Source organism: Leucoraja erinacea, chromosome 20 (genome assembly GCF_028641065.1).
Source record: "Leucoraja erinacea ecotype New England chromosome 20, Leri_hhj_1, whole genome shotgun sequence".
Taxonomy (NCBI): domain Eukaryota; kingdom Metazoa; phylum Chordata; class Chondrichthyes; order Rajiformes; family Rajidae; genus Leucoraja; species Leucoraja erinaceus.
In genome coordinates this window covers 18152212-18176283 of record NC_073396.1, presented here as the reverse complement: position 1 = coordinate 18176283, position 24072 = coordinate 18152212, and the positions used below count along the sequence as shown (strand labels likewise).

Genomic DNA, 24072 nt, shown 5'->3' with positions numbered 1-24072 from the left:
GAGAGAGAGGGGGGGAGAGAGGGGGGGGGGGGGAGAGAGAGAGAGGGGGGGATGAGGAGAGGGGAGAGAGAGGAGAGGAGAGGGGGGGGAGAGAGAGAGGGGGGGGGGAGGGAGAGAGGGGGGGGGGGGGGAGAGAGAGGGGGGGGGGGGGGGGGGGGGGGGGAGAGAGGGGGCGGGGGGGGAGGGGGGGGGAGAGAGAGAGGGAGGTGTTACAAGGCCGAGCATTTAGATCCAGTGTTTGTGAGCCAATTTCGTTTTGTGGCTGCGTCTATGCGTCAGGCGTTAAAACACTCAATCAACACGGGTTAGTTTCTGCTCCTGCTCCTTCATGCCTGAAAAGAACGGCGGTGAGTGACGTTGGTGCAGAAAGCAGCCCACCTCTCCTGATTAAAGTCACAATGAACCTCGTGACCAGCGGGGTGGGGGAAGGGTGGCGGTGGTGATGCAGGGTTTGAACACATTATTATGTTCTGCGTTTCAGTTAGACAATGACAATGACAATGACAATGCCAGGGTGTTCGGGAATGGCATCCTTCTTCTTCAGACCTGAATCACAAATTCGGGGTTGATGTAGGAGAACCCTGCGAACTCGTTCTGATCCAGGTTCATGATGAAGAGTTTATCGGTGGGCGTCAGGTCCACGGGCTGTCGGGTGAACTCACGGTCGAAGTTGCCCGCGTCTCTGCTGTTCCTCTGAAAGGAAAGAACAGAAGTGTTTGTGTGTTGGCAGCTGGTCAGCTCCGAGAGTCCCCCCCCCCCCTGTCCCTCGGCGTGGGACGGGTAGCAGCGATGGGCCAGGGCAGTCTGATGATTGGGGCCCACGGACCTATAGCTAGGGGGCAGGGAGAGGGGAGTTTGAACGATGGCCACATCTTCCTACCCCGCCTCCCTCCAAAAGCAGCAGGTGATCTCACTTGCCCAGGGAGTCATGGTGAGAAATTTGGAAGCAGGCACTGGGAATGTCTGAGAGGCGACACTGGGCATGGGGTTGTCTATAAGCCGACATTGGGTCACTGGTATCATCTGAGAGTAGACAGTGGGGGGTTGGGATTGACTGACAGTAGGCACTGACGCCGTTCAGAGATACACAGTGATGTCTGACAGTACACACTGGAGCACTGGGGCTGTCCGAGGGCAGACACTGGGGCAGCGAGTGTCTGACAGCAAACACGGGGGCAGCTGGACTGGCTGACTGCAGGCACTGTGGCACTGGGTTCGTCTTATCAGATAACGGAGCACTGAGACAACCAGAGAGCAGACACTGGGGCAGTGAGACCACCCAAAAACAGAGAGTGAGGCTGCTTGTCAGCAGGTACTGGGGCACTAAACTTAAATGAGAACAGACGTTGGAGAATTGGGGCTGTCTAGAAGCAGATAGTGGGCTTGTCTGACAACAGGCATCAGGAAACTAGAACTGGCTGAACGTAGGCACTGTGACTGTCTGGATACACTGGAGTACTGGTATTGTCTGAGGGCGACACTGGAGACGTAGGTCTGCGTGATGGCAGACTTTGGGGCACTGGTACTGTCTAGAGGCAAACACTGTGGCACTGGGACTGCCTAAGGCTGGGCACTGGGCAGTGGGACTGTCAGAGTAGACACTGCGGCACAAGATCTGCCTGTCACTAGACATTGGGGCACTGGGATTGTCAGGTAGCAGGCACTAGTGAACCCAGGGTGGTCTGAGGGAAGGGCACTGAAAGCATCCAAGAGCAGGCACTTGGGCACTGACAGCATACACTGTGACACAGCGCATCTAACAGACTCTGGGGCACCTGGACTTTCAGGTTGTGGCCCTGGGACTATCGATAAGCAGACATTTGGTTACTGGAGTTATCTGAGAGAACACAACAGGATATTAGGACTTTCTAGAAGCAGATAGTGAGCTAGTCTGACAGCAGACATCAGGCACTGGGACTGTCTGAGAACAGTTACTGGGGCACTGGGGCTTGTCTGACAGCAGACTTGGGGCACTGGAACAGTCTAGAAGTCTGGAATACTGTGACTGTCTGAGAACAGCCACTGGTGCACTGAGACTGTCTAGAAAAAGGGGACAGTCTGAGGGCAGGTAGTGCAACTGTGTCACATCAGACATTGTGGCACTGGTACTGGCTGCCAGGGGAGACAGTGAAGCACTGGGTCAGTCTGAGTGCAGAGGCCAGAGAACCAGGGCTGTCTGAGGGCAAACACTGAGATTGTGTAATAGCAGATACTGGAGCAGTGAGACTGCCTGAAAGCAGACATTGAGGTACTGGGATCGTCTGAAGGCAGAAGCCCCTGCACTGGGACTGCCCGTCAGCAGAGACTGGGGCACTGGCACTGTCTATGAGCAGACACCTGGACTACCTGTGAGCAGAGCAGGCACTGGGACTGTCTGAGGGCAGACATTAGAGTACTGGTACAGTCTGAGACCAGATAGTGGAATGCTGGAACTAACTGCGTGGGCTTTGTGGAGATTGTTACAGAAACTGGGCAGTGGAAGTGTCTGGGTTCAGGCATTGGGGTGCCGTAGCTGTGCAGGCACCCGCTAAATGATAGTGACAACGCTATTGCAGAAAGCAAGCAGTGATACCAAGGGGGCAATGGGACAATCCAATTGTCATAGTCATAAAGCACAAACAAGGCCCTTCGGCCCACTGAGTTGGTACGGATCAAGTAATTAACTGCTCCTACCCTTGTTTCTGCCCCAGCGAAACGTAAATTGTTCACGTACCTGTGCTGCTGAATTTACTGTCTTATCTGTACATCCAGGGTGGAGCTGCTGGAATATCAGGTTGGGTAACACATTGTGGACCATACTTTTAGCGATACAGGTTGTTTCAAAATGAATGCACCCCAAGGCACAAATATTGAAAACAGCTCTCAACACAGAACATTGAAGAAACATATGGGGACATCAATACGGACACCAATTATGAAACGACAGAAGTCCAATTACAAAGACCCAAATTGTAGTGGGCTGAAGACCCAAATAAATAAAGATCAAGGTTCCTGAAAAAACAGGAATCCCTACATTGAACTCTCTATAGGTGTACAGTATACACTATCAAGGTGAGGCATCCCATTAAATATGGACCCAAGCCCTTAATGAATACACATCAGAGCTCACAACAAACAGAGGCTAGATTGCCAGACATACTATCTAGTGTGATCCCAATATTCCAGGTGGGAGACACTCATAAACAGCATGGTCCATAGCGCACAGTAGAGAGATTTATACCAAACAGAGACTGGACTTCAAAGAACAAAAGTCACACACATTGGCTGGAAAGCTATCGAATACATATCGATGAGAATGATGGTTTATTCCTGATGAAACAAAGCAGTGGGATTTGTAAAGAGGATGTAGATAGGTGTTGCAGTGATACAGACAAGAACCTGGCAGATGGAATTAGGAAACTGTGAGGGTGTTCATTCTGACAAACAAAATAACAGAATGTCTTTTCAAATGTTGAAAGATGTTGGTGTTCAGGTGGTGCTGGTTGTATGAGAATCACCGCATGTTGTTGATGTGTAGGTAAAGCTAGCAACAATAAAAGAAAACTGTATTTGCCCTGAAATTCAAGGGCATTTGAGTAGATAGAGACATCTTACTGCAACCAAGCAGGATTTGGCGAGCACAGGTTGGCCTCTCTAGATAAAGATTTGCGACAGATAGATGCTACATGGCTTCACCAGAATCATTTCTGGGAGTCAGGGTTTTGTCAACTGAGGACAAATTAAGCAAATAAGGCCTGTACTATTAAACCCCCCTATTAAATTGCAGAAACACTCAGGAGGTCCGGCAGCATCTGTGGAGAGAGAAATTGTTAACAATTCAGGTCAAGGAGCCTTCGTCAGAACTGGAAAATTGAGAATGTAAGCAGATCTTAAGCTGCGAAGGAGTGAACACAGGAAATATTTGCGATAAGGTACTGATAAATGTTGTCAAGTAATAATGACATTAAAAGCCAGTAGTAGGAGGCAATCCTCAGAACTCAATAGAAAATTCAGTAATTCCAAACAATTAGCTTTTCTTTCTCGATATTTCAGTTTCAATTTGTTCCTTTGTTTCTTTCGTCTTCTGTCTTTAACTGCCAGTAAGAATGAAATAGGCAACATCCAAATGCAGTATGAAAGGAACAAAAATACAGAACCAGGAAACTTCTCATTAATGCAAATTAACTCCGCAAATGATAAACAAAAAAAAAAGTTAAATAACATAAATTAAAGCAATGAATTAACACGGATCAGATAGAAACATCCAAAAATGATACTCCAGAGATATTAGCAGTGAAGATGCTGAAACAAATAACCATCCAAAACCAACATCACTCAAAGACGAGCCGATTAAAAATTGCCAATGGTCCAATCAAATGAAAGTAATCCATCAGGCCAAAGTGGTTGGAGATACCCCATAAAAAACACAACAAAGTCTGAAGACTAAATAACACCTTCAATAAAAGCTGCTTACTCAAGAGATCAAACTTCTGAAAACATAGCTCCAGATTTGATAGATTAACACCCATGGAATCTTCCACCCAGAGGCTTCATTGTTGATTATTGTCAAGAACAAGACCAATAAATTTGGGGGATTTCAAATCTAGACTGAGGAGTGGAAGCTGATATAAAAGATCAGCCATGATCTTAGTGATCTTCTAAGCTTGACGGAACAAAAGTTTCTGCTGCTATTTCTTATATACAGACCAAAGACAGCAGGATCTACACACAGGCGAGATCAAAACACATACAGCAGAATCCCATGGATATACATCCAGAGACAACATATCTACAAACACGAGTTCTCAACACATATAATCCAACGAGCCTGAGAAACCCAGGCAGGAAATCTCAAGGTTACATCCAATGTAGATCAGAAACATGACAAAACAGAGACCACGAACCACAACATAGACAGATCGGAGATGCCAAAATGGACAATTTGTCAAATCCAGGCAATACAGTCTAGACAGACCAGGGACTTGAAGAAAATTAAGCAGTTACTCCAATAAATGGAAACCAGAGCCTCAAAAAATTTCATATAATGATTTCCACGAAATAGAGAGCAGAAACTCTAGGAAGTAGTTTAATACACAATGAGCAGGTTGATACACAGTTTCCATTACAAATGGAGCATACATGCACTGTAAACTGGAATAAGGGGACCTTGATGCATGGCTGTATGAGGATGAGGTCGCAATGTATTGCATGCTCAATATCATGCAACTTTTCAAACCGTTCACATGCTCAGATATTGATATTAGTGGGTTAAGAGAAGTGAATAAGACATATAGTGCATTTCATTGAACAAGGATTTTCATGCCATTCATGCAAGGTAAAAAGGATCACACACTTTGACCATTACTTGACACAAGATATATTCTGTGCATTTTGTGTCGGATTGTACAATATATTTTTTTCTGTTACCCGTGGTAGATTAAATTGGTAGATCAAGGATGTTATTTACATTGTGTGTCCTGGTTAGTAAGACATGCTTGGTTAAGTAAGGAAGAATCACAATGCAGTTTGAAATAACATACTCTACACACTTCAGTAACATAAATTGGTCCAAAATGTGCACACAGTCACAGTGCAAAATGGGTAACAGGAAATGATGAATACAGTACATGATATGCAGTGTGTAATTAAAATTGATTGCTGATTCTGATACAGTGCACCATGAAATAATTGACAACTTGCATTCAACGGTGATGAAGAACGACACATGAATACAACACACTCTGAATAATTACATGCACAGAAATGTTGATAACATATACACAAAGTTGATCATGTAAACCAAATAGGAAATGATAGCAATTTTATCCGGGAAGAATTAAACCTGTACATTGAGCCCAGAGTGAGGAGAAGACATTAAGTAAGTAATGCAAAATAAGTATCAGAAAGTGATGTCGCTCACAGTTAACATTAAGGACTGATAATGTCTCCCGCACTATTCTAGTTCAAGAGAGTGGTAGTAATGTACTGGGATCCAATCATTGATAATGCATAATAATGGAAATTGAGGCAAATGATTCAATTTTTCTCTTACACAAGTGTGAGCAGGAACAGAAAAAAATAGAGGGAATGGCACAAAAAGATTTGAAAGTTGCCAATTGTGAAGTCAGAAGAAGGAATGTCGGTGGAGGGGAGGGGGCGGGAAGTCTAGGTGGGGCAGATGGGAGAGGGGAGAGAAGGGGAGTATGGCGCGTAAGAGGAGGGGGAGCGGGGCATTGTTAGGCACTACCTAAAACTGGAGAATTCAATGTTCATACCGTTCGGTTGTAATCTACCCAACCGAGAGGATCAGTTTAGTTTAGTTCAGAGATACAGCATGGAAACAGGCCCTTCGGCCCACCCAGTCCATGAGGGGCAAAGTTTAAAAGATGTGCAGGGTAAGTTTTTGTTTAACACAGAGGGTAGTGAGTGCCTGGAACACGCTGCGGGGGCTTGTGATGCTGTGGAACTGAATGGTAGACGGGCCGCTGAGAAATAAGAGGGACCAGGCCGACGGCTGGCATGAGCAATGGGGGACCGGGCTGGGGCCACGGAAAGCAAAGAGGGATGCGGGGGGGGGGGGGGGGGGGGGGGCACCGAGAACAAAGACAGAACTGGCGGGAGTGGATGGGAGGGGAAGCCGTCAAGAACAATCCAGCGGACGGGCCGCTGAGAACAGAGAGGTACCTTGTGGGTCGCCTGTGTCTACATGTGGCAATAGGCCTGGTTCACCACTGCAAGAAGGCAAACATGTACTAAGAACTTTTGAAACCGTCGGCGCCAGAATGGTGACGACTCTTTGTGTACTGCCTGGGTGGAGACTGTTGTATGATTTTACTGACTTATGTGCAAAAACAAAGAATTTAACTGTGCTTAGGTACACGTGACAATAAAGATTCATTGGTGGAGGCAGATGTGACATTTAAGAAACCTTTGGATGTGCTCATGAATATGCACGATCTGGAGGGATATCGATTATGTGCAGGTGGATAAGAATAGGTCTTGGCATCATGTTCAGCATAGACATTGTGGCCAAAAGGGCCCGTTCCTGTACTATACAGTTCTATGTTCTAAACTATAGGGGGCAAGAATGAATAAAGGAACAGATGTGGAAGTGGTTAAAACCGCAAGCAGCATCCTGCGTCCAGCAGCAAGGAAATTATGATTTATTTAGAAAACACGGGTAGTGTCGCCGTTTCAGGGTGCCTGACATGGCTGGATAGTTGCAACAGCTTTGGGGAGGGTGCAGAAGTGGTTTACACGATTGCAGGGAGGAGAGCAGGTAGCAGGTGATAAAGATGATCGCTCGGAACAGAGGAGGGTGTGGGCTCAAGAAGGGCACACAGAGAGAAAACCTGTTCCCATCGATCTGGCGAACACCAAATTGAAAAATGTAAATGGCAGAGGAACAGGGTGGCAATGAGAATCTTTTACACAACAAGCTCCTGGAGGTATTGCCGGAGAAGGGGCGGGGAAGTGGGGGAGATTCAATTAAAACATCCAGAAGAGAGCCGGGAAGTATCTGGATGGTATAAGCTTAGATCTATGAGGATGGTGGGAATTTAGACTGGCTGGATCGATGCTGCAGTGTAGAATCTTTGGACTGAATGGCTGTCTTTCATTCTGTCACCATTCATTCCTAGGTTGTTTGTATATGGTTTTTCAGCTGGTTGGTACTCTTCTGTAATTTGTACGGGAAGTTGTGAGAAAAGGATTATGAAGGTTTCAGTCGGAAATGAATGCATTAGCAAGGTGACCTGTTGTGGGCTGATAGGGCTGGCAACTTCCGATAAGCTCTTGTCGTATATTTCAGGCAGATTTAATTAACTTTGCTTCCTGACTCATTACAGTAGCATAGAAAACTCCCAAATAAAAATTGTAGAAGTGATGCTAAATGAAACAGGTGACTGAAGCAATGCAGAGCTTGTTTGTTTGGTGCGATTTTCTTTATTGTTTATCAATACTGGAAAAATATTTGGCACATCAACTGCAGGCACTGTTAGCAACACGCTACAAAAACAACAGGCATGCACTTATTTGTTTAAATTTCTTGCAATTTTTCATTTTCGCTTTAAACATGCTAGCATTCAGCTAGAAGGTTCATCAACAAGGTCAGACCAAGCCAGTGTGAAGGCGGCTCAGTCTTCAGCATCTTATTCAGCACGGAAAAGAATTTATTCGGGGAAGGGGACAGGTGCTAACACTTCTAAAACCGAGCAAACTTTACAAACACTTTGTTTAATTCAAATCTAATTATAATTACACATCAGCCTCTGGAATCACATTATGCGGGCCAGAAAACATTCACAACGACCTTGACACATTTTTTAAGAGCTGCTGAGAATGACATTTTAAATCCGTTAACAACAATCTCCCTGGAGTAGATTTCCCAAAAGCCACAGACACGTTTCGCGAGGAAACCTTCACAAACACACACCATGGATTTCACAGGCAGAGGCGTCTCACAGTATAGTGAAAGGTGGGTTACCTTTGTGTATCAGAGCAGCAGGGAAGCCACTGGCCTGAGCCGATTAATAGATAGAGATCACAAATTTTGGCAACCAGGCAGCAAATAATATAGCAAAGCACCTTCGTACAGACGGAATATAAAGGGAAGCACCTGCAACCAATGCGAACTGTCAGCACTGGCCGGTCCGCTGCTGTGACCATTCTTAGTCCTGCTGTGGTGAGCTGATGAATGAAGTACTGCATTCCCAACACACTTTGAGAGATTTGCCAAGCGAACATTGCAGAAAGTGAACAGCCTCTGAACATGCTGCAACACACCAAAACTTGGCCCTTATGCAGAAGAGGATGTCTGACCCCCCTCCCTCCCCTCTCGTACCCTCATTTCCTCCCCAAACATAATTAACACAAAATCTCAGCCTTCTCAAACTGCGAGTTAACAAAAGAGAAGCCCTCAAACTCTGCCTGGTCAATATTCATGATGACCTCTTGGTCAGGTGGTGTTAAAACTGGCGGATGACGGGTGAAAAATCGGTCGAAGTTCTCAGCGTTGCGCCCGCACTGTGGGAGGAGAAAGAAAAAGGATGATGGGATGGAGTGTTGAGGGTCGGTAAAAGGGTTAGTTCTTTAAAACAAACCAATATTGGAGGATGAGTAATGCAATGAATAGTGCACAGCAGATGTCATTCATTTATCATGTCCATTGACACTTCACTCTAGAGTAACACTGGCTACATTCCAGCTCATAATTCATTACAGCAGTCACTAAAAACCAATGCCCGTTTTCAGGTCCGTCTCCACCTTCATCTCAACACAGGAATTGAGGAAGCTATTCAGAGACATAGGCAATTTCTTTGGAACAGAGTGGATCAGTCAGCTCCTTGAGCTCGTTACCTGACGTTTAATGCTGGTCCATTGCTGATCACTGGACCAGCCATCCAGGGCCCCGCACTAATGATTCAGAGTTATGGGTTGGCATCACATCACATGAACTGGATAAATTCAATGATTGCAGTAAGTCTACACCCGCCACTACGGCTGGTGCAAAATTACCCTGTACATACAGTGGCTTGCAAAAGTATTCATACCCCTTGAACTTTTCCACATTTTGTCACGTTACAACCACAAACGTAAATGTATTTTATTGGGATTTTATGTGATAGACCAACACAAAGTGGTGGATAATTGTGAAGTGGAAGGAAAGTGATACATGGTTTTCAAATTTTTTTACAAATAAAAAACTGAAAAGTGTGACGTGCAAAAGTATTCAGCCCCCCTGAGTCAATACTTTGTAGAACTACCTTTGCTGCAATTACAGCTGCAAGTCTTTTGGGGTATGTCTCTACCAGCTTTGCACATCTAGAGATTTAAATTTTTGCCCATTCTTCTTTGCAAAATAGCTCAAGCTCAGTCAGATTGGATGGAGAGCGTCTGTAAACAGCAATTTTCAAGTCTTGCCAGAGATTCTCAATTGGATTTAGGTCTGGACTTTGACTGGGCCATTCTAACACATGAATATACTTTGATCTAAACTATTCCATTGTAGCTCTGGCTGTATGTTTAGGGTCGTTGTCCTGCTGGAGGGTGAACCTCCGCCCCAGTCTCAAGTCTTTTGCAGACTCTAACAGACTCCAACATTGCCCTGTATTTGGCTCCATCCATCTTCCCATCAACTCTGACCAGCTCCCCTGTCCCTGCTGAAGAAAAGCATCCCCACAGCATGATGCCACCACCACCATGTTTCACAGTGGGGATGGTGTGTTCAGGGTGATGTGCAGTGTTAGTTTTCCGCCACACATAGAGTTTTGCATTTAGGCCAAAAACTTCAATTTTGGTCTCATCTGATGAGAGCACCTTCCTCCACATGTTTGCTGTGTCCCCCACATGGCTTGTGGCAAACTGCAAACGGGACTTCTAATGGCTTTTTTTCAACAATGGCTTTCTTCTTGCCACTCTTCCATAAAGGCCTGATTTGTGGAGTGCATGACTAATAGTTGTCCTGTGGACAGATTCTCCCACCTGAGCTGTGTATCTCTGCAGCTCCTCCAGAGTTACCATGGGCCTCTTGGCTGCTTCTCTGATCAATGCTCTCCTTGCCCGGCCTGTCAGTTTAGGTGGACGGCCATGTCTTGGTAGGTTTGCAGTTGTGCCATACTCTTGCCATTTTCGGATGATGGATTGAACAGTGCTCCGTGAGATGTTCAAAGCTTGGGATATTTTTTTATAACCTAACCCTGCTTCAAACTTCTCCACAACTTTATCCCTGACCTGTCTGGTGTGTTCCTTGGGCTTCATGATGCTGTTTGTTCACTGATGTTCTCTAACAAACCTCTGAAGCCTTCACAGAACAGCTGTATTTATACTTAGATTAGATTACACACAAGTGGACTCTATTTACTAATTAGGTGACTTCTGAAGGCAATTGGTTGCACTGGATTTGATTTAGGGGTATCAGAGTAAAGGGGGCTGAATACCTTTGCAAGCCACACTTTTCAGTTTTTTATTTGTAAAAAAATTATGTATCATTTTCCTTCCACTTCACAATTATGCGTCACTTTGTGTTGGTCTATCACATAAAATCCCAATAAAATATGTTTACGTTTGTGGATGTAACGTGACAAAATGTGGAAAAGTTCAAGGGGTATGAATACTTTTGCAAGGCACTGTATATGCTCTTCAGGCAACCTGTGCAATGCACGCTCGACTCCCAGACGGCTGTAGACTGGTTGATCTGGGTCAAAACTCTGCTTATGCTTCACATCCCTTATTCAGAATTAAGACAACATCAAGAAGGGTTGCCAGCTCCCGTTTACATCCCTGCGGATGTTCAGTGAAGATAGAATCGGGTTCAGCAACTCTCTTGGTGAAACTATTAAATTGTAATATGTTTAGCAATATCCTGTGTCCACCACAATGTTTCGTTTTTAACTGCTTTTAAAACACTCCATCAACATACACATACACACACAGCGCATCAAAGGCCCCAAGCTCTGTCAGTGCCGTTCACAGTTTTGCTCTGTGCTCCCGAGTCATGCAGGATGGGTACTGACGAATACCCCTCTGTCGAGTGTTCAGACATCATTTGACTCCAGTCAATGAACATCCCTACATGATAACTTTACTGCAAACTTACAGGGACTACAATCCCATTGCAATCATGGAAGAACAAGCTCCTGACTCAACCATCACCCTTTAACCTCTACACGGTTTTACAATATTCCTTTATAATTACCTAATCTCCTGCGTATAGCAAGTTACCCAATCCCCATGCATATTACAATTATGCAGTTTACCCAGGAGTGTTGCTGAACGCCATTCTACCGTCACAACGTCCAGGAGCAGGAATCACTGACTTTATCTTAGTGTAAACAAGGGACATGGAGAATAAGTGGAGCTCTGACAAAGATCAACCAACCTACAGCAGTCTGGCAGTCAAACATACAGTGCACAGGTCACCTAGAGTCAGTCAGGGTAGTCTGGCAGCAGGACAAGTGGTGGGAGGCATGTCTGGGTTGTGTTTATATTAACTCACACCTACAAAATGAACTGTGGAGTTGCCTGGTTTTATTTTGGAACTCTGATGGGACCAGGTTTGCTCACAACCTTCCCCAGCACACCCCAGCACACCCCCTCCCCCCCACCCCCACCCCAGTATCAGCAAGTTGAGACTTGTTGTTGTGTAATCAATGTGCATTGAGCAGTGGACAAGCACTCCGAGTCCTGGAATACCAATAATCTGTATTTACCAAGCAGGAACATTTCGACATAAAGACAGAGCGATAGGAAGACAAATGCTTGGTCAAGTGTTGAGGAGGAGAGACAGACTGACAGGGGAGTTCAGCTGGAACTGGAGAGAAATGGCAATGAACTCAGAAGGTGGAGAGGGTTGGTGACAGGCAGCGTTCAGATCTGGAGAGCTGGTAAAACAAGATTTGAGGATTCCCCGTGACTTCATGGGGTTGTCGATTTCTGTGACTCTGCATCAGCACTGAATGAAGAACAACGAAGATTCGCAGAGCCGGTTCCAGGGATGGTGGATTTAGTGTGTGAGTGGAGAGTTAACAGCCAGAGACTGAGAAGAATGAGAGGAGATCTCATTGAAAGATACAACATTCTTAGAGGGTTTGGTGGTGGGGGTGCATGAAGATATTGACGTCAAGGGGCAAAGGCTCAGAATAGATGTTCGACTGAGATGAGGAGAAATTTCTTCATCCAGAGGTTAACGATTTTGTCCATAGACCCAGTGTTTGCATTCATCCATAACAGAGATTGAGAGATTTCTGATGCAAAGGTCATCAGGGTATATGGGAATCGTGCTGGGAAATGGTGCAGCGGGATCGAAGGGCTGAATATTACAATCCCACTTCATTCTTCCCATTTACATTCCCATCATCGTGGCACACCACGCCAACCAGGCTAGGATCGCTCTGATTGAAAAGGCGAAATACCAGACAAGAAACAAGTCTCCGGAGCAAACCTCAACAGAGAGGAACTTTAGCCACAAATCCACTGACTCGTCCCTGGGGAAAGAGGGATTACAATGGTGAGCTGGGACATCAACTACGTCCCTTGTCAAGAAAGGAGACAAATCTGCTGCAGAATGTACAGAGGGGCTCCCTGGTGACTGGCACTGGAGGGGTTAACGTCGGCATCCTCCTCAACTGGGGTTGAAGAACTGCTCCCCGAATCACAGTGTGGATTCTGAACATTCAGATGCACAGCGGACATGATCTTCTCTGTGCGACAATTCCAAGAGAGAAGCAGGGAGCTGCATCAACTGCCTTTTTTAACTCACAGTTGAGTGGGAGCATGGGGAATCCTCAGAAATTCATCGGCAATCCACTTCTGTTGCATGATGGCAGGCATGCTGTGATTTTAACCAAAAGATTCACCAATCCCAGTGTGCGCTGGGGAGTGAAATCTCTGGAGTTGGGAAACAATGAGAGGAGATCTCATTGAAAGATACAATATTCTCAAATGTAGACACAAAAAGCTGGAGTAACTCAGCAGGACAGGCAGCATCTCTGGAGAGAAGGAATGGGTGACGTTTTGGGTAGAGACCCTTCTTCAGAATAGATGTTCTCTATTGAAGAAGGGTCTCTACCCGAAGCGTCACCCATTCCTTCTCACCAGAGATGCTGCCTGTCCTGCTGAGTTACTCCAGATTTTTGTGTCTATCTTCGGTTTAAACCACCATCTGCAGTTCGTTCCTACAGCACTCTTAAAGTGTTCGGTTGAGACAATCTTTTCAATCTCTCTTGCTTCAGTATTACTCTGTACATCCAGCAGGTTGCCCACTGTAGTAGAACTAACCCTCAGGACTGTTGTGGAAGCTGTTCAAATCTCGAGAAAAAAGTGTCTCCCACCTCAGTCACTGTGCTGCAGTATATAGATCACTTCATGTACATACACACTTGGACTGAGAGCTCCAAGTCCTGCTTTGATGTGCTCACTGAAGTGTACAATGAAATGGTGCTTGCACTCAGTCATGAAACAAAGGTAGCCCAGTCCACCAGACCAAACGACACCAAGCGATAAACCAGATCTTGGAACCAGGGGCCCATTTTCCTTATCTTGGGAGACCTCTCACAGTGAAGGCAGCATACGAGCAGCGGACCTTCCAGTGCAACAGTAACACCCCTGGTCATATGAGGAAGCGTACATTCAAATATCAGGACTTCAAATCCAGCACCAAGCTCCCCTCCTTCCGAGAAGTGTGTGATCACCTCTTGCCTGGCAGCACTGGAGAACTACCACCAACGTCGACTCCACTCATTTCCCTGGACACATTGGTGGGCATGCAATGTCAGCATCCTCTCTCAGGCCAATGTCCTCAGCATTGTGGCTCCTATTATATTCAGTCAGCTCTAATCACTTGCTTTGCATAGCTTGGAATAGATGTGTGAAGCAGGTCTTCTATTCTGGACTCTGTCACAGCTAGAGAGCAGCGGGAGGGAGGAGACACTTGAAGGATGGTCTTGGACCCTACCCTACCAAAGGTAACATGGTGATAGGCTGGTAGGCACCAAGAAGCCGAAGACTATTCACTGGTAGTATGGTGAAGCTCAACAATGATGTTGAGCACACCCAAACACTCCACTCCCATGGTATCAAGCCTCTTGCCCTACCTGAGAAGACTCTGAAAGTCCCACAATTGCCTTGACCATCCACAAGCCAGAGCAGGAATTGATTCGGGACTCTTCCTCCAAAGCAGGAGGAAACCGGTAGTCACTCTGGATAGGATGTGGAACCGAAAGGTGGTGCTGAGGATGTGGGAATGAGGGAAGGAGGGGGAGAGAATGACAATGTGGGTCAAGAGGCTCAGATGGCAGGTGACCTAAGCAAAGGTGACGGGATGGCCAGGAGAGAGTTCAGATGATCAATTTGCAGTGGTAAGTCAACAAACATGTTCAAATGTACAAGAACAACATCGTTTAAACAACATTAAAAGTGGAGCACATTTTGTTCACTCAACTATATTTAGAACAGTTCCATTTACACCCTATCTATTAACCCTTCAGACACTGTACTTCTTCCAGCCCCTCATTATTAACCCTTAATCACTTCCACACGCCACAACTCATTGGCTTTGGCCAACCTTGAGGAAATACTTTGTATATATTTCTCAGAACAAACTATTTGTTGAATTTCCTCTTCTTTTCCCAGGGCAGCTACCACCGTCTCTCAAAGACCTCCCTATCCCTCCTGTTCTCACAACAGAGCCACTCCACTCTTGCTGCTCTCCATTATTTTTACTCATTCTGTTCCCTTCTAAACCCCCGTCACCTCACCAAGTGCAACTCAGTCATTTCCATTATATTCTCTCCCCACACCCATCCAATCATACAAAGTACTCCCCATTCTCATCCAATTGAACACAATCTCTTTATTCCAATCATGGGAGAGTCCCTCTCCCCTCTCATCCATTGTGTACAGCCTCTCCACTCTAAACCCAGCCACAGGTACTTCCTGAGGCCCACACAATTGCAGTTGTTTTCTAACCCTACCCATCCCATCTCCCACAAACCCCACCAACTAACCAACCCAGCTGCCACTATATTCCACCTGGCTTTGACAATCCCAACGGCTGAGATCCCCCCTCCAACATTTCCCAACCCATTGCTTCAATGAACCAGACCAAAGGCCTCTCCCACTTGTCTTTCAGTACTATCTAATCAAATCATTCCCAATTCCGATTGCCCCCTTGCAATCATAACATGCAGACAAAGAGTGGGGAAAAAGAGAGTGTGAACAGGAGAGAAAAAGAGAGTGATAACGCACATATATGCAGAGAAACAAACAGACATAGCCAATGAAGAAAATAGAGAACTCAGGAAATACACAGCTGGTCAGGCAGCATGTGTGAGAGAGAAACACTCAATGTTTTGGATCAATGACTTTTCATCAGAACTAGGAAAGCAGAAACTTAGTCTCCACCCTTTGGCGGAGCTACTTATAGTTTCCACTTCTCAACCACTTGCAACTTGAAACACATTTGATTTCTAACTTATCGTAGTTCTGATGAAAACTTCAGCTGAATTACTCTCTCCACAGGTTGTCACTGACTGCTGAGTGTTTCCATAATTTTTTGCTTTTTTTCCCAGTTTTCCAGCATTTCGTAGGACCAACTGACCAGTGAATATGTTGGTCCAAGTCAGAATTTCCCATACACAGTGATGACTTGACCACTATCTGTCCAATGTCAGGAGCATGACCAGGATCCTCCTGATTCCTTATTATACACACTAGGGTTGCCAACCCTGCAACATTGTCTTGCAACTTCCAAAAATTAAACACCGATATTCCTAGAGAGTGCTGGGAGCTGACTGAGGGTGATTTTTAAATATTGGACTTGAGGAAGATTGGTTTGCTTGTGATGGCAGTTGTTGGTGATAGGTGGTCTCATGATGAAATCGTCAACAAAGTGTCCACATCAATTGCCAAATCCAGTCCCTGGGCAAATAGAAAGCCTAACGCCAGGACCTACATTAATGTCTTGTTGTGCTAGGCTGATGTGATCTATGGCTGGTCTGCTTTAACTGAAGTACCTGCTTCTACCAGTTAATTTAAAAAATGGCTATGTTCATGCTAAATGTTGCTCAGCATCTCAATGTTACTGTTTTTAATCTTTGGATTCTATTGTACATAAGTGCCCTTCTGATCACTGACTTTCACCCTCTCCCTCATACCCTCCACAAAAAATAAACATTCACTGCAAGTACATTTCTTTGTAATAATTGCAATTACATAGTACGGACTGAAATCTAAAATCTTACACATCAGAGCATGTGCCGGGAGTCAATCTTTAAGCTACAATAAACGGGCACATAAGTATCAACAGCACTTAATTAATCGTCTCCACAGGGGCTGTATCACCCTCAGCAGTTTAAATCAACTGTTTAATTCCATAATTCCAATTTATGTTTCTGTCGACAATCTGAATGGGTCAGGGTTACAACAAAAGCTGTGTAGTCAGGGAGTATATTTAGGGAGACACATGGGACGGCATATGGTGTCAAAACACAAACTGGCAGAGGAACTTCCTTAAGAATTGTGTCCCCGAAACATTGACCCAGAAACATTGACAACGAAATGCAACGAAATGCATAGCAAAGATCCTATAGCAGAGCATAGGATCTTTGGTGCATAGTTCTTTACAAATGCTGCCTGACCCACTGACCTTGTCCAGTGTATATAGGACATGAGTGAATACTGAGGACTCTGTTCCAGCTTCCTTACAGGAGGTGCACAGTAGTTACAGGTAGAAGCAATCAGAGAGACTGTGTATTATGTTTGTTTCAAGAACCTTCAGGTGTGTGTCTCTGGATCAGATGTCTGTTTGTTGGGGATTCTTCACAAGGTGCATGCTTGTCATGGAGTCAGTGCAAGGAGCCTGTTTGTTGATGGATACGTGGAAGCGATATGATACATAGAAAACAGGTGCAGGAGGAGGCCATTCGGCCCTTCGAGCCAGCACCGCCATTCATTGTGATCATGGCTGATTGTCCCCTATCAATAACCCGTGCCTGCTTTCTCCCCATGCCCCTTGACTCCACTAGCCCCATAGAGCTCTATCTAACTCTCTCTTAAATCCATCCAGTGATTTGGCCTCCACTGCCCTCTGTGGCACGGAATTCCATAAATTCACAACTCTCTGGGTGAGAAGGTTTTTTCTCACTTCAGTCTTAAATGACCTCCCCTTTATTCTAAGACTGTGGCCCCTGGTTCTGGGCTTGCCCAACATTGGGAACATTTTTCCTGCATCTAGCTTGTCCAGTCCTTTTATAATTTTATATGTTTCTATAAGATATCCCCTCATCCTTCTAAACTCCAGTGAATACAAGCCTAGTCTTTTCAATCTTTCCTCATATGACAGTCCTGCCATCCCAGGAATCAATCTCGTGAACTTACACTGCACTGATGTGACACAATGCCTGATGTGAGGTCATTGCGGGGTGTGTATTTATTGGGATGCCAAGAGGTTCATTTTGGAGTGAAGATGTAGGTTGTATCTCGTCCTTGACAATAAAATATTGGTCTTCTCTGATCCACACCTGAAGCGCCCCAATTTTATTGGGATACTGATTAATTTACTGCACAAGCAATGAGAGTTCTGGACCAGTGACCCTGACAGGCAGGTTTAAATCTTACTCTGGCAGCTGTGGAATTTCATTACAAGCAATTTATTACATCTCCCATTGAAAAATAAATTCAGTCTCAGACATGATGGCCGTGAAACTGGTGGATTGTTGTAAAAACATGCCTGCCTGCTTTACTGATGTCTTTCAGGAAGGAAAGCTGCTGTCCATGATTCCAGACCCACGACTGTGACTGACTGTTAATTGCCTCCTCAGTGAAAGGGCCATTTGGGATGGTAGCTGCCGGCATTGCCAGCGAGGGCCACATACCGTGATCACATCAGGCAGAAGTTTACCCTTGCACCATCATTCTCTGCGATAGGTCTGAGAAGGAGAGTTTGATCTAACTTACCGCTTTTGGCTTGAACGGAGGCTGAATTTCCATGCGTTGCAACTTTTCCCAATCAATCCATCGGAAAAATGCGTGTTCCTTGACATCTCGCTCCCCCTCGGGACTGCAGCCCAGGCGCTTAGCTGGATGCTTTGTTAAAAGCTGTGATCAAAAAGGACATAGTAAACATGGAGATGACAATCTCAATTATGTCAGCTGACTTCTCACCTTAAAAGCAACAATCTCACTAACATCGTTTTTAATGGCAGGGTTCATTAAACCCCCCTCTGTTCTACCCAAAGTCCAATCCAACCATTGATCACACTTTGCCTGAAGGGATGTCTCCTCACACCAGTTATAAACTGTGCTCTCTGAAGGAGGTTCCTGTCATTCCTTGTTCCTTTCTCCTGGTTATGGGCGCAGTGGTCGAGTTGCTGCCTTACAATGCCAGAGACCCAGGTTCGATTCTGGCTACCGGTGCTTGTCATTACGGGGTCTGTTCTCCCCGTGACCGCGTGGAATTTTTCAGAGAACTTTGGTTTCCTCCCACACCCCAAAGACGAACAGGTTTGTAGGTTAATTGGCTTGGTATAAATGTAAGAAATTATCCCTAGTGTAGGATAGTGTTAATCTGCTGGGATCGCTGGGCGTTGCAGACTCGGTGGCCGATGTGCCTGTTCCCACGCTGTATCTCTAAATTAAACCAAACTAAACATGGGTTCATATCTGCTCTTAGTGCCAGTATGTGGCACCACTGTGAAGATCAGAGGGATTCCCAGTATCCTGGGATTCCCTGTCTCCAGGCTGATAATCGCTCCATGTATCCAATACTGCATGCAGTATAGTGCTCCATTCCAACTGCTCCTGTGCCTCTGACATTTTAACAGTAGCTGCTGGGCTGCCCTGAGGTAGTGGAAGGCAACTGTAAAATGCTAAGTCAAACTGCTTTTCTCAACAAGCTCCAGGTTACCAGCTCTGTCCCAGTCATTATTCTTAAAAATGACCCAATTAGAACACTGGACGATTGATCAGAACTGAAGCTGACAGTCTCATGCCCCATGGCCAGGCCTGCACCATCCACCCTGTAACCTATTGTGCTGCTGTTGCAGTGATCTTCACACTGTCCTGCATAGGTTTTGAATCTTTGGTTATAGACAAAAGCAATTCACTTCAGCTATTTCTACCTTTTGCTTGCAATATCCATCCAAATGCCAATATTAAATCAGCTGACATTCTGCATTTATCAAGTACTTTAAACAGAATCTCTTGACTCATCCATGACAACCGGTGCAACATATCCCAGCACATCCAAGCCAGTAAACACTGGGTTTGAAATAGTCAATGGCCAGAGGAGTTCTCTGTCCTCCTGTCAATTCTCTTCACCAAAGCCACCCCATCTATTCTCTCTGTAACCCAGAGCAAAAAGCAAGCTGCTGGTGGAATTCAGTGGGCCAGGCAGCACCTGTGAAGGGAAATGGACAGTCCAGAGGAAGGGCACCAACCTGAAACGCTGTTTATCCATTCCCTTCCACAGATGCTTCCTGATTCACAGTTACTCCAGCAGTTTGTTTTTATTGCTCCAGATTCCATCTTCTGCAATCTCTTGTGTCCCCTCCTGTAATCCACTCTGGTACTAGCCTTTAATAATGTCCCATGCAGCTTATGTTAAGTTTTGGCTTTGAGCTGCTGGAGGCCGACAAAGTGCACTGGCTATACCTCCACCTTAAGCTGAGTTAGTAGAACTGTCCCAATATACTGATTCCCCCATGAGTAAAACCTCTGCGTTAATGACTTGATGTGAGTTTCAGTTGGATAAGCTGAAAGGAGGAGCAGAAGAGTGGAACTGTATAATAACTAGATCATGGATATTTCTGAAGATGACACTGGATTCTATTGTGCACAGGCTGGCACAGGGTGACTCAGTGGTAGAGTTGCTGTCTTATAGCGCCAGAGACCTGGGTTTGATCCTGACTATGGATGCTGTCTGTACAGAGTTTGTACGATGGCCCCGTGATCTGAGTGGGTTTTCTCCGGGAGCTCCGGTTTCCTCCCACACTCCAAAGACGTACATGTTTGTAGGCTAACTGGCCTTGTAAAAATTGTAAATTGTCCCTTGTGGGTGTAGGATAGTGTTAGTGCATGGGGATCGCTGATCGGCACGGACACAGTGGGCCAAAGAGGCTGTTTCTGCACTCTATTGTTAAACTAAACCAAACAGGACTTTTAAAGAGACCAGACAATTAACGAGACCCTACAGGTAATGAGCTGACATCCTTGAGTGACTGCTCCCTGTAGGTGTATAAAAGGAAGGTGGATAAAATCGGAATGGTTGTGTTGGGAGAGACTTTGTGGAGGGTAAGTTTGAGGTTTTGGCTCAAGGGGCTTAAGTGCTGTGCAGTGGGTAAGGATGAGGCTTTGGCTTGAGAAGCTTTGGTGAAGAGGGTGATGGCTTGATAAGGTACAGCCTTCTGTTTTTTTTTCTTTTGAAAACTTTCCTTGATCTAGTGCCGTAAAGATGGCAGTTAGGGCCGTTGTATACTTCTCCTGCAGGATATGGGAAGTCAGGGCAACTTCCAATGTCCCTGATAGGCAACATTTTGGGTCGGGATCGTTCTTCAGAGTAATTATGGTGGGGGGGGGGAGAGAAAACTGTAGGTGGGGGCAGGACCAAGCCTGGCAAGTTGAATACAGGTGAGGAGAGGGGGAGGCAAAGTAGTAACCACTGCCCAGTCCATCATCGGCTCTGACCTTCCTTCCATCGAGGGAATTTATCGCAGTCGCTGCCTCAAAAAGGCTGGCAGTATCATCAAAGACCCACAACATCCTGGCCACACACTCATCTCCCTGCTACCTTCAGGTAGAAGGTACAGGAGCCTGAAGACTGCAACAACCAGGTTCAGGAATAGCTACTTCCCCACAGCCATCAGGCTATTAAACCTGGCTCGGACAAAACTCTGATTATTAATAACCAATTATCTGTTATTTGCACTTTATCATTTTATTTGTTCATGTGTGTATATATTTATATTATAGTATATGGACACATTGATCTGTTTTGTAGTAAATGCCTACTATGTTCTGTGTGCTGAAGCAAAGCAAGAATTTCATTGTCCTATCAGGGACACATGACAATAAACTCACTTGAACTTGAACTTGATAGGTAGATGGTTGGACAAAGGCCAGAGATAAAGAGAGAAAAAGTGTGAGAGAAGGATAGAAGGGGTGTGAATTGTGAAGCCAGAGGAATAAATATAGGAGGAAGGGGACAAGGGGAGGGGGAATGAGAAACAATATTCGCACCTCTTATATCATTTTTTTGTAGTCCAACATCTGCAGTTCCTTGTCTCCAGCATTATTCCACTCACAGCTTAGAACAGAAATGCAGCTCAAACAACCTGCTCTCTCATTCCTACAGTCGTTTTAATATATTTATTGGCTGGCAGAAACCGTTAAGGATGTAAAGGTGATGGTTAAGGACTAATCCTGGAAGTGAGTGTACCTTCATAAAAAATTGAATGAATCAGCAATCTACGCTGCACACATGGGCATTCCTGATTTAAAAAACCCACACAATTTAACCAAGAGCTTTGATGAGTGACCCTTCAAGAAAATACCCACGACTTTCCTCAAGAGATACATAATTTACCTACGAATTCTGTTGCTCTCCACACTCTGCAGAATCAGAAAAAGGGTTCACGCACCAGTGCGTTTCATTTCCAATTGCTTCCCGTCCCACAATTATCTTAATAAAATTCATACTCACTTGTACTTAATTGTTTTAATTTTGCTTGATATCAGTTAATTAAAGTGTAGAATATAACATTTCAAATGTTTTGGGGATGTCAAATATAGATTTTTCACATCTCCCTCACTGGTTTTCATTAACCTTTGTATCCTGAACGTTGTGTGAACATGACTGCACATTTCATTCAGTGAAGCTGCTGCCTTTGCAGTTTTTCTTTAATTTGATGGTGGCGGATCTCATTGGCCTGCAAGAACTCAATGAACGAACAGATAACAGATGCTGCAATTATCATCTCTTCATTGACAGCTTCTTCTTTCTGGTGTGATTGACGGCATGGGAAATAAGGCTGGACAGATAAGATACAGTGTTATTCTAATTTACTTCAGCTTTGAAGAGATAGCCTCGAAGCTCGGAATTAATTCAGCCTGGGGGAACAGGAAGCAATTCTGATGTATGGACCGATGAGTGGAAGGACATTGAATACAAATGTTATGAGGTTCTGTGGCAGTGCCAGATGCTCCCTCCAATCTTTTATCTATATCCTCCGTGCATGCACTATATTACATCCTATTTGATTAAACATCCGGTATCTATTTCAGACGCGGCACTGAGCAGGATATTATTTGCTGTAACATCTTCCATACAATCTCTATCGCTGCAAATGACGGTCCATAGTTCCTTTGAGCTGAACATTTTTCCATTGCCATTGCCTTGCTTTTTCAGGAGCAGGTCGAAGCAGTGGACTCGCTCTGAGCAGATCATTGACGCAAGTTTACCCTTGAGAATTTGAAGACATTTTCAGTCATTTCAAATTTCCTACATTTACACATTGCTGAGGTACCATCCTAGCCTTTCCCTCCCATTGAATGTAACAGAATGAGGTCAGTCCGAACTTACCCCTTTACAAATGGATACTGCTTCTTTGGACATAGATTTGGGGTAAGTTACATTGTGCTCCATGATGGATTGGAAAAGCTCATCTTCATCTTCACCATCAAAAGGAGGCTGAAAAACCATAAAAAGAGCATGAATTAGACCAACTGTCTATTAAAAGAGAAATTTGAGAAATTTGGCCCAGCTGTAAAATGATGACCTGGGTTACACACACACAGACATGGATGCATCTACACAGTGGACAAGTGCACCACAACTTAGACCCAGAGATGTGCACAGTTCACACAGATACAAACACACGCATAAAGCCAAACACACACTCAAAGTAAGTAGTACACATTGCCACTAGACTCTAGTTAACTAGTACTGGAACCAGTTCCAGGCAACTGATGCCATAATATTATTTTCTTCCAGCTGCAAACACTTGCACCAGGTTCTAAGAAGTATTTACCTGTCCTGCCAACATTTCATACAGTAGCACTCCATAGGCCCACCAGTCCACAGACTTTCCATACGGCTGATAAGCAATGATCTGAAATGACAGAAATGGTTTTGTTAGTTTTAACATCAACTAGACTAAGTCACACGGGAGGCTGGTCCCCCAACGCATCCCATTCCCCAATGCAATATTCCAATATGGGGAGAGGGGGTGGTGTTGGGGAGAGGGGGGTTGTGGGGGAGGGGGTGGTGTGGAGGAGTGGTGTGGAGGAGGAGGGGGGGGGTGTATGGGGTCTGGCGGTGTGGGGGGGGTGGTGGGAATGGGGTGGTAAGGGGGGGGTGTGTGGGGGGGGGAGGGTGGTGTGTGGGGGGGTGGGTGGTGGGGAGGGGGGGGTAGTGGGGAAGGGAGGAGGGGGAGTGGGGGGAAGGGGGTGTGTGGGGGTAGGTTTGGGGGGGGAGGGGTGTGTGTGGGGGAGGGGGAGGGACCTACCCCCCCGACTTTCCCCGACTCCACACAATGGCTTCCCCCGATTCCCACACAGCAGCTTCCCCCGACTCCACACAGCAGCTTCCCCCGACTCCAC

General features: G+C 45.4%; 1 protein-coding gene across 2 annotated transcripts in view; it reads right to left on the bottom strand.

The window, feature by feature from the left end:
• Positions 1 to 262: 262 nt before the first annotated feature.
• LOC129706860 (protein kinase C beta type) overlaps positions 263 to 24072 on the bottom strand; it is a 139152-nt gene continuing 115342 nt past the window's right edge. Inside the window, exons 14-17 of one of the 2 annotated variants that reach the window (XM_055651441.1) lie at positions 23502 to 23582; positions 23054 to 23161; positions 18433 to 18573; positions 263 to 693 (exon numbers count right to left, since the gene is read on the bottom strand). In XM_055651441.1, coding sequence (XP_055507416.1) covers positions 541 to 693; positions 18433 to 18573; positions 23054 to 23161; positions 23502 to 23582 — 483 coding nt within the window. In that variant the 3' untranslated portion in view covers positions 263 to 540. Of the gene's footprint in view, positions 694 to 5050; positions 9004 to 18432; positions 18574 to 23053; positions 23162 to 23501; positions 23583 to 24072 lie in introns of those variants that run through there. The other variant, XM_055651439.1, reaches the window with a different exon arrangement.